Genomic DNA, 10,989 nt, shown 5'->3' with positions numbered 1-10,989 from the left:
TGCGGGGGCCGAGGGGCGGTAGGACGCTGACCCCGCCCCCTGCTGCCGCCAGTCTGCGCCGGGCGGCGGTGGCTGCGGAGCCCCGAACATGGCGGCGGCGGCGCGCAGCTTCGTGCAGGAGCGGGAGGCCGAGCCGGCCAAGCAGGCGCGCGTCGCAGGCTCCGAGCTCGTGGACACGTATACGGTATGCTGGGGGCGCGGGCACCCGAATCGGGGGTGGCGGCTGGAACCGGGAGTCCGAGTCCGGGGACGGGTCCGCAACCGGGAGGAGGGCAGAGGGGTGGGTCTGCAATTCCGAAGAGGGAGGCCTGAACGGGGGAATCTGGGGAAGGGGTCTGGGCCCCACAGATCCAGGAGGAAGGTTTCGGTGCGGGGGGCCGGGGAGGGGGTTTGGGAAAGGCGTACGTGATCAGAAAAGGAGGCTTGGGTTGGGTGGGATCTAGGGATAAAGGGGATCTAGGGAGGGAGGTGTCTACATGAGGCGGAGCCCCTCTAGATCCTCCAGGCCTGGAGGGGCGCGGGCCTGGGAGACCGTGACAGGGTGTCCGGGAACAGGTCTCCGACAGATAGAATTAGGGGAAAGGATCGGGACCCCGCAGGCGGTGAAGAAGGAGAGAGGGCGGAACCTTGATCTGGGGGGTCCTGGGTTCACAGGTGAAATCTGCTCTGAGAAGTGAAGGAAGGATCTGGGGCCGCGAGGATTTGGGGGTGGGCGGAGACAAGAATGGGGGAGGGGTGGAGCCCAGCCTTGGGGAAGTGTGGAGTGGGGAGGTCTCAAGGCCGAAGCGCAAGACCTAGAAACCTCCGGGGCTTGGTGGGTTTGGACTTTGGGCGAGGTAAAGCAGCAAGCCGCGCATACACACTTTTAGGCTATAAGGGAGACAGGACAGAAAAGGGGGGTAGTTCCCAACTGTGATGGGGTTGGATGCCTGTGAGCCTGCTGGGCTGCCTGGCAAAAACTGGCCCTGGGCTGGGGGCGTATTGAGCATTTCCCAGCCTCCTGTCCTTTGTTCCCAGAGGTTGGGGAGTGGGTGGGGGCCTTGGCCCTGCCTGCGCCCCACCCCCTTGGCCCACATCCTAACCCCCTCCTGAGGGCCATTCCTCTGGCTTTTTCCTTTCTTGGGGGCAAGGGGAGGGAAGCGCCTGAATGGGAAGAGGGGCTGGGGGCGGCTCCTGGAGCAACAGGCATGCGCTGGAGAAATGGCTGCTCTTCAGGGCTAGAGGCTTCGGCTGAGTTGACTGTTATCTCCTCCTTCTTCCCTGAATGCTGCAGAGAGGGGAGGGAAACCAGGACCAGGGGGCCTGGTAAGGGGTGAGGTCTCTGAGCTGATGACTGGCTGGCCATCACCCATGGGCTGCATTCAGCTCCTCCTTCTTCCCTGAATGCTGCAGAGAGGGGAGGGAAACCAGGACCAGGGGGCCTGGTAGGGGGTGAGGTCTCTGAGCTGATGACTGGCTGGCCATCACCCATGGGCTGCATTCAGGTGGAGGGTCATCTTCAAAAAGTTCTCCCTGTTGGTGTGCTGAGCTGGATATTATTAACGCACCTACCTTTTGAACATTTGCTAAGTGTCAGGCACTGTACAAACCATTTTAAATGCATTACCTTACTTAATCCTTATACTTACTAGATTTTAAGTCAGAAGAACTGAGGCTCTGAGAGGGCTTAGTCTCCCAGTAATTTACATAAGTGACATATAAGCCACAGGCAGGAAATGGCAGACCTAGGTTTTGAACCCAGGTCTTCCTTAACCACTAAGCCATGATGCCTCCTGTTAGGGCTTGATTGGTAGGTGCTCCTGTTAGGCCCACCACTGCCTCCCCCCATCAGCTTCTTGGTGCCTTGACTCCTTGCTCAGCAGCAGAAATCACAGCCATGAACCAGTTGAAAGGTTTGCAAAAAAACTTGCTTCCAGGATGTAATCAGGACACTTGGAAAGAAGTACAGCAGAGAAGCTGGTCCTGCTGGATCTGCCCCTGCTCTCTCTCCCTTGGAAGGGGTGGCCTTCCCTGCAGCTCAGGTTGGGTTTTGAATTACCTGGAGGCAGGCAGGAGATAAAAAACTAAAGAGGTGGTTTGTGGTAGAGTCACCTTTTCCATTCCTTACTGATAGGTAAAGTCACAGGCTTGTCCCATGTGCTTCCCAGACCTAGTGCTGGGTCCATGGAGGAGGCTAAGAGGGGGCCCTGCTGTTCAGCAAGGATCAGGTGAAGAGGCTGATGGGCAATAGCAGCCTGACTTTGGCCATTTGAGGTGGGGGGTCTCTGAGTGCCCTGCAGCTGTTGTTGCGGGACGAGGGGACTCCTTGTTGCTGGCTGGCTCTCCTTGCCATAGGGGCTGTTGGTTTTCCCTTTTAGGTTTACATCATCCAGGTCACTGATGGCAGCCATGAGTGGACAGTCAAACACCGCTACAGCGACTTCCATGACCTGCATGAAAAGGTATCGCTTACGAGCTTGGAGCCTGCATCTCAGGGACTGGGGGCTTTTAGGCCAAATTCTCATTGTGCCACACATTAGTTTTAGGGCAAAACAGGTTTCATGTCTATAGTTTACTTCTTTGATAAGCCAGTTTATTAATGTAGCTGGTAAAAGAACTGGTGGATCCTAGGAGTTCAACCCTATCATGAGACAGTCTGCAAGGAGCATTTTTGAATTTCAGTTTTAAGATTGCTAGTCCTAGCTTGATATGAGATGCCAGGACAGTTTCCTGGGGAGGTGACAGGTCTGAACTTGTTCCACCTAACTATAGCTGTTCCAGAGCCTATACTTTAATATCTGCCTGTGATTCCAGTTCTTTCTTTGCTTTTGGAGAGAGCTGCCTTTTTCTGTGTCATTTGCAGTGTGAGTGTTTTAAAGACATACCACTGGCCCTGATTGGTTTTTGTTCTGGTTTGGAAAAGATGATTTTAGGGACCCGGAGGTGTTACTTTTCTGAATGTCTCTGAAGCTTCCAGATGGAGTTCCTTGCTGGGAATTGTATTGGTATTTCTAATACTGATTGGGTTTGAAGAGGCCAAATTCTACTAGTTTCATTACTAATCCTGGTACTGCTGGTGGGAGGGACGATGGAAGTTGTGACAAGTGCCTGCCCTCAGGCTCCTTGCCTTGGTCTTAGGTAGACACAGAGCTTCTTGGTCTGTTGTTGATGTGCTTATGTTTTCTTACAGCTTGTTGCAGAGAGAAAGATTGATAAAAATCTACTTCCGCCTAAAAAGATAATTGGGAAAAACTCAAGAAGCCTGGTGGAGAAGAGGGAGAAGGATCTGGAGGTCTACCTTCAGACGCTCCTAACTGCCTTCCCTGGCGTGGCCCCCCGAGTGCTGGCCCACTTCTTGCATTTTCACTTCTATGTAAGTTCCTATCGGAGGCCTCACCTTTGCTGCAAACCCACAACTGCCAGAGCTTGAGGCAGCAAACCAGTGTAGGCCTCAGCTTTTTTTTTTTTTTTTTTTAAAGATGACTGGTAAGGGGATCTTAACCCTTGACTTGGTATTGTCAGCACCACATTCTTCCAAATGAGCTAACCGGCCATCTCTATATAGGGATCCAAACCTGTGACCTTGATGTTATCAGCACCGCACTCTCCCAAGTGAGCCACGGGCCGGCCCTAGACCTCAGCTTTGAGTAGAGGTGGGCTGGAGTTTGACCCTGAGGTTAGAAGATGGAGGAACATCACCCTGGCTAGGGATGGGGTGTGGGAAGTTTGTTGACAGATATGCTTTAAGTTAGACTGACTGTGGCCACAGAGAGGTTTTCCTCTACCACAAGGCACTTTGTTTAGCAAAAATGGCATGTGGGTGTCTAAACTAGGTTTCCATTCAAATGGATGAGGATGGATTAGAAACAGCTGACACCTGGCATAGACTGCTATTGAGTTCTTGGTTCACAACTTGAGACTAATTAAGGAATCGGTCTGTGATGTCAGAATATTGTAATCTTGGGATATATGGTCAGGGTCTGCACTGCCAGGGCACTAAGGCTGAAGGTAGACACCTCCTCTGCTAGGGGACTATGTCGTAGGGCAATCTGTGCCCCCTTCTGGGTAGAGGAACAACTCTTGTGGGCTTCTGGTGGCAGGATGAGTTGTTAGACTTCAAGAAGGGCAGATTGGCGTGTGAAACCAAAGTGTTAAAAGTAGCTGTCGGTTCCACTTTTGAGAATTTATTCTAAGGAAAAATTAGGCAACTGCAAAAAGGATATATGAACAAAGGTAGTCATTCCAGTATTGTAACAAGATATTGAAGACAATCCAAAAATCCAATAGGAAGAGGTTAAAAAAAAATCAAAGTGTACAACCATATAATTGGATATTATGCTGCTGGGGAAATGATGGCGTAGCTGTGGATTTGCTGACATGGGAAAATAGATATTATATGAAAACAGCAGGTTATAAAACAGTATGCAGACTGTGGTCCTATTTTTATCAGAAAAATGATATGGATATATTTGTCTAGGAAAATTGTAGAATGTTATACACCAGAATGTTAGGAGTAGTTTTCTCTGGATGAAAAATTTTCAAATAATTTATATTTAATCACCACATACAGGGAAACCAAAGAATTCACTCCCTTTTCAGGCTCACCTTTTAGGAAGGGACCTGTGGGTTATGGTCTTAAAGGCCCATCCATGTTTAAAATACAACTTTCTTGACGTTTTTTCAGAGTAAGGCAGCTGAACCTTTCTTTTTTCTTTTTTTTTTTTAACTAAGATCCAAACCCGCGGCCTGGGTGCTATCAGCACCACACTCTCCCGAGTGAGCCACGGGCCAGCCCAGCTGAACCTGTCTTGGAGTCTGGGAATTTGGCAATAATGGTAGCCTTGGACCATGTGGAAAAAGGGTGGCATTTACAGATGGGATATATGTATATGCTTTGGTTTTTATTTAGCATATACCTGCATCAGGGTTAACAACAGTTTCTTATAAACATTTTTTTATATTTTATTTCATTATGTGATAAAGAATTTGCATTCCTTATGCAACTCTTCCAGATAAACTTTACTGGTTGATATTTTAAGAAATACTTTAAGAAAGCCTTGATTAGGGCTGGCCTGTGGCTCACTCGGGAGAGTGTGGTGCTGATAACACCAAGGCCACAGGTTCGGATCCTATATAGGGATGGCTGGTTGGCTGACTGGCTGAGCGTGGTGCTGACAACACCAAGCCAAGGGTTCAGATCCCCTCACTGGTCATCTTTAAAAAAAAAAAAAAGAAAGCCTTGATTAGCCACTTAAGGATGAAACTTGATAAGCAGCCCATTGAAAGTATAATTGATTGCTTAAGACCTGTGCCTTTGAGGAGAGGAGGTCTCACTTGGCTGCCTCAGGTTGCCCAGCTCTGAGCATGGAAAGGCTTGGACTGCTCTTCTGAGACACGGTTGCCTGAGGTGGGCCTGGGCCAGCCTACGTGGCGGTTCTGGTTTGAGGCATGCTCTACTTGGAGCAGTTTGGACATATTTGAAATTACTGTTATCAAACAGATCCCTAGGTTCTATAAATCCAAGGATTTTAAAAAGTAACTGACCAGTCATTAGCTCACACCAGGGTTTCTCAGCTGTGGCTCTGTTGACATTTTAAACTGAATGATTCCTTGCTGTGACAAGCTGTCCTGTGCATAGTTTGGTAGCATTCTTGGGTTCTACCCACTGAATGCCAGTGACAACACTTCCCCACCCAGTTGTGGCAACTAAAGATGTCTCCAGACATTGATAAATGTCCCTCTGGGGGGCAGAATTGCCCCCAGTAGAGAGCCACTGGATTACATCTTCATTTGAGTTTGAACAAACAGAGCCTGAAAGATTTGTCAGTCTTCTTTCTGATTGTTTCTCTTAACCTTTGTACCACAAGTGTCCTCTCTGAAATTGTTCTAGATGTGTTCCACCTTTTGTGGGGCTGACATCAGATGTGGTGGAACCAGGGAACCCTATTTGGCTGTTGTGTGGATTTTTAAAAAATTAAGATATAATTCACATACCGTTAAACTCATTCTTTTAAAGTGTACAATTCAGTAGTTTTTAGTATATTCACAGAGTTGTACAACCATCACCACTGTCTAATTCCAGAACATTTTATCACCCCAAAAAGGAACTCTGTATCCATTAGCAGTAACTCTTCATCTCTCCCTGCCCCCCAGTCCCTGGCCGTCACTCCTCTTCTACTTTCTGTCTCTGGATTTGCCTGTTCTGGATGTTTCATAAAAATGAAATTGTACAGTATGTGGCCTTCTATGACTGGCTTCTTTCATTTAGCATTATGTTTTCAAGGTCCGTTTATATCATAGCATGAATCCTTCAGTCCTTTTATGGCTGAGTAATATTGTATTTGGATACACCACGTTTAACCATTCATCAGTTGCACATTTGGGTTGTTTTCACTTTGGGGCTATAATGAATAATGCTGCTATGAACATTTGTGTACAAGCTTTATGAACTTATGTTTTCATTTCTGTTGGGTATATACCCAGAAGTGGAAGTTGGCTCATATGGTAACTCTATGTTTGGTTTTTTAAGGAACTGTCAAATTGTTTTTCAAGGTGGCTGTGCCATTTACATTCCCACCAGCAATGCATAGGTTCTAATTTCCCACATCCTTGCTAATTTTTTTTTTTTAATCATAAATATCTTAACGGGTGTGAAGTTGTACCTCATTTGATTTTGATTTGCATTTGCCTGATAACTATGATGTTGAGCCTCTTTTCATGTGCTTATTGGCCATTTGTATATCTTCTTTGGAGAAATGTATTCAAATCTTTTGTCCTTTTAAAATTGGGTTACTTGGGCTGGCCTGTGGCTCACTTGGGAGAGTGCGGTGCTGATAACACCAAGGCCCCGGGTTCGGATCCTATATAGGGATGGCCGGTTCGCTCACTGGCTGAGTGTGGTGCTGACAACACCAAGTCAAGGGTTGGGATCCCCTTACCAGTCATCTTTTAAGAAAAAAAAAAAAAAAAAAAATTGGGTTACTTGTCTTTTTGTTGTTGAGTTATAAGGGTATTTTAAATAGATATTCTGGATAGTAGACCCTTATCAGAAATGTGATATGCAAATATTTCTACCCATTCTAGGGTTTTCATTTTCTTATTAGTGCCCTTTAAAGCACAAAAGTTTTAGATTTTGATGAAATTCAGTTTATCTATTTTTTTTCTTTGGTTGCTTGTGTTTTTGTTGTCATCTGAGAAACCATTGCCTAATTGATGGTAACAAAGATTTATATCTATATTTCCTTCTAAGAGTTTCATCGTTTTAAGCCTTTGATCCATTTTGAGTTAATTTTTGTATGAGTATATGGTGTGAGGTAGAGGTCCAACTTCATTCTTTTACAGTAAGGATTTAAATGACAAGGAGAAAAAACACCACTTTTTTTTTTTTTAAGATGACCGGTAAGGGGGTCTTAACCCTTGACTTGGTGTTGTCAGCACCATGCTCTCCCAAGTGAGGTAACCGGCCATCCCTATATAGGGATCCGAACCCGTGGCCTTGGTGTTATCAGCACCACACTCTCCCAAGTGAGCCACGGGCCGGCCCTAAAACACCACTTCTCTCCCCAGCCAACTCTGCGACGGAGAATCTGGGGGACGGTGCATCCTGTGTATCAGTGAGAGGGCACACTGCAGCTCGGGGCCTATTGCCTTGTTGTCTGTTTGGATAGCTGTTCCCTGATCCTCCTGGATCCATGGTGACAGACCCTTTCCCAGAACCACTAGAGCAAAGGTCTTCAAATTCAATGGAGTGGAATCCCATGGAGAATTTCAGCATGCCATTTGGGGGTGAGACGTCTAACAGTAGACTTGAAGACAGGCAAAGCTGAGTTTATCTCCCAGCCCTGTTGCTTCCCAAGTTTGTTCCAAGTCAGTCATTTAACCTCTCTGTTCCTTAGCTCTGTTTAGTGAGCTGCAGAGTGATGATCCGGTGGCCCTTGTGAGGCCTGCAGGAGACGGTGCAGTGATGGTCAAGGGCTTCAAAGAGTGATAGGCCCAGGGTTGAGGTTTACCATGTGCCAGCCGTTACTGGACTGTCTTGATACAGAAAGGCACTCAGTTCTCTTGAAAGGTGATATTTATATTATTTTCTTATTTTAAAGCCAGTTGGCTAGAATAAAGATGCTTTTTAAAATTTGAAATCGGGCTTTAATGGCACTGTTACCGTCTTAACATTGGCTTTAGCATAATTTTAGTTGCAATGTACTGAGGCTGTGAATGTTCACAGACTTCTTTTTTTTTTTTTTGGTCCTTTTTGAGACCGGCCGCACCGCGCTCAGCCAGTGAGCTCTGTGGGCGCACCGGTCATCCCTATATAGGATCCGAACCCGCGGCGGGAGCGCTGCTGCGCTTCCCAGCGCCTCACTCTCCCGAGTGCGCCACGGGCTCAGCCCCACAGACTTCTTTTCAACTTAACTTACAGTCTTGGAATTCTCTTCAGTAAACTTTACGTTTGAACCCTTCCATGGGGAATTTTTGCTTAAAGTCGAAGCACACATACTATACCTGACTTCTGCTAGAATGCCTCATCACCAACATAAAATAAAATTTAGACAAGGACCCCCCAACCCTTAGCATGTGTGTCTAAATCACACTTGGGTGATAGCCTTGGTAACATGTAATTGATTCCCTGGCTAATGCCCCACTGACAAGCATATTGCCCAAGTCTGTGCCAAGCAGAAGCGTCAGGGCCTTCCTGGAGTTTTTCACTGAGGGCCTATGTATGTGTTTCAGGGTACACTTGGTCACAGGGCTCCGCATGCCCAGGCATGCTCAGTCAAAATGTAAGTCACACAGCTACAGCCTTGCTAGACCATGGCATGTATATGTGAAGCTCAAACTTCTGCCCAAGGCGCACACCAGTACGTGATCCTGGCAGGTTGTTCTGCACTGATCACTTGGTTTGTAACACATTTGGGAGTGTTATATTATAGCTTTTAAACATAACTAATATTAATGTCTTTTTAATTGAAATTTCTATTGAAGTATAAAGAATGTCTTTTTAAAAAATGCATTTCAGTTCAGAATTCATGGCACCCCTAAACACTTCAAGTCCCTCAGCACAGATTGGGTGGAGCATGTGGGGAGTCACCTGTCTCCACAAGTGACCTGGGAGCGTCTGCAGCCGCTTGGACTCAGGGGCCAACCAGTGTCCCATCTCCTCCTGGCCTGGGAGTCCTGATTCTGCACATGTCTGCTCACAAGCCCACAGTTTGACCCACAAATGCTCTGAGGAGGCCAGTGCTCTAGGTCAGGGGCTGAGGCTTTTCTGTGCTCCTCTCTGGTTTAGGCTCCCTCCTGAGGTGAAGGTCAGCCTGGGGAACCAAGCAGAAAGTGTTGCAGCAGTGTGTGCTCTTCTTGTGCCGGGAAGAGCAGGGAGAGAAATGGTTACACAGTTTGCTTTTGAGATTCCTCAAGTAAAAGCTTGTTTGCTTAGCACAAGCCCTTGGCCCTCACCAGCTCAGCTTTCTGTGTTTTCTGGAAATTCCAGCCCTGTCCCTTTAGCAGGGCTGGTGTCCAGAGTGATTTTTCCTCCATGTTCTTTCTGAGCTGATGCCAGCTGCCTGAAGAAAGGTGCTGTGGAAGGTGAGGATTGGTTGGTACTGATCATGGGTCAGAGAGCCCTTTTCTCATGAGAGACCTATAGTGTCCATAACACCTATAGTGTTTCCCAAAAGAGATCTGTAATGTCCCTTTTCCCATGAGAGCTTCAGTATCCGCATGGTGCCTGAGAGGCCCCAGAGCTACGCTTGGGGAATTGAGGTGGGTACAGATTGGCAACTCCTGGGACCTGCTCAGATCCAGGCAGTCTGGCTGTGGGAGGATTGGGAAGTGCTGATTTGTAGACATTGCTTGGTTCTCAAAACTATCCATGGAGAAACAAGCCTTTGGATCATTCCAAGTTCTTCCTGATCTTTAGTTTTTCACAGCTGCCAAAGAAAATGTAATTGAGTTTCAGTGGTTGCAAGACACTGAAATTGACCTTCAGAGTGAACCCTAGCCTCTCCCCACATCTTGCTTTGTCCCTCAGTTGGCCCTTTTCATTTGGCCCTGTGCCCTGTGGTGCTCTAAAGCTAGAGTGGTGTTTGCTCATTTTGCTCCCTTTGGCTTTTCTTCCATTAGGGAGGGGGTGGGAGAGGAGTTATTCTTACACTATATATAAACTGAATTTCAATTAAAGAAATAAACACATTTTTAAAAGATACCATAAAGGACCAAAAGAAAATTAGGAGAATATTTTAAAATCTTGGAGTGCAGGGCCGGCCCGGTGGCGCACTGCTACAGTGCGCCGCTTGGGAAGTGTGGTGGCGCTCCCGCTGAGGGTTCGGATTCCACATACAGACCGGCCGCTCACTGGCTGAGCGAGGTGCGGGAGCAACACCGAGGGTTGTGATCCCGTTGCCGGTCCCGGTCCGGTACGGGCGCGACACTGAGGGTTGCGATCCGTTGCCGGTCACGAAAAAAGACAAAAAGGAAAAAAAAAAAATCTTGGAGTGCAGGAAGAGGCTCCAGAAAAACAAAGGAAAAGAATTACAGGTTAAACAACATAAAAATGAAAAACTTCTCAATGTTGGGAAAACCACCAGGAACAAAGGTAAAAGGTATAGACAGACTGGGAGGAAATCTTTGTAGCATGTAAACAACCATTAAAATAACTGTGATGTATAAAAGATAATGAGAAGGGAACAAACAACCAAAGAGAAAAACAGGAAAAGGACACCCTGTCTCCCCTGCAATCTGGTGCCTTTTGAGTCCCATAGACATGTGACTTTCATGTCCTGGTGGCAGCAATGTTCCTGTGAGTTATGAGGGTGATTGTGCAGCCTCCATCTACTTACGAAAAGGCCATCTGTCAATTAGTTAAAATTCTTAACCTGTTGGGCCGGCCCGGTGGCGCACTGGATAAGTGTGCCGCTTGGGAAGCGTGGCGGCGCTCCCGCCTGAGGGTTCGGATCCCACATACGGACCAGTTCCTGCTCACTGGCTGAGCGAGGCGCGGGGGCATAGGCCAGG

General features: G+C 47.4%; 1 protein-coding gene across 4 annotated transcripts in view; it reads left to right on the top strand.

Moving 5' to 3' along the window:
- Nucleotides 1-49: 49 nt before the first annotated feature.
- Nucleotides 50-10,989, top strand: part of NISCH (nischarin) — a 34,785-nt gene continuing 23,845 nt past the window's right edge. For 2 of the 4 annotated variants that reach the window (XM_008572555.1, XM_008572556.1), the window contains exons 1-3: nucleotides 50-184; nucleotides 2,358-2,441; nucleotides 3,170-3,352. In XM_008572555.1, the coding sequence (XP_008570777.1) occupies nucleotides 89-184; nucleotides 2,358-2,441; nucleotides 3,170-3,352 (363 nt within the window). In that variant the 5' untranslated portion in view covers nucleotides 50-88. The remainder of the gene's footprint in view (nucleotides 185-2,357; nucleotides 2,442-3,169; nucleotides 3,353-10,989) is intronic. The other 2 variants (XM_008572553.1, XM_008572554.1) reach the window with 2 other exon arrangements.

The sequence above is a fragment of the Galeopterus variegatus genome, unplaced genomic scaffold (genome assembly GCF_000696425.1).
Source record: "Galeopterus variegatus unplaced genomic scaffold, G_variegatus-3.0.2 Scaffold806, whole genome shotgun sequence".
Taxonomy (NCBI): domain Eukaryota; kingdom Metazoa; phylum Chordata; class Mammalia; order Dermoptera; family Cynocephalidae; genus Galeopterus; species Galeopterus variegatus.
The sequence above is the reverse complement of the archived record's forward strand: the minus strand, read 5'-3'. Positions and strand labels throughout refer to the sequence as shown.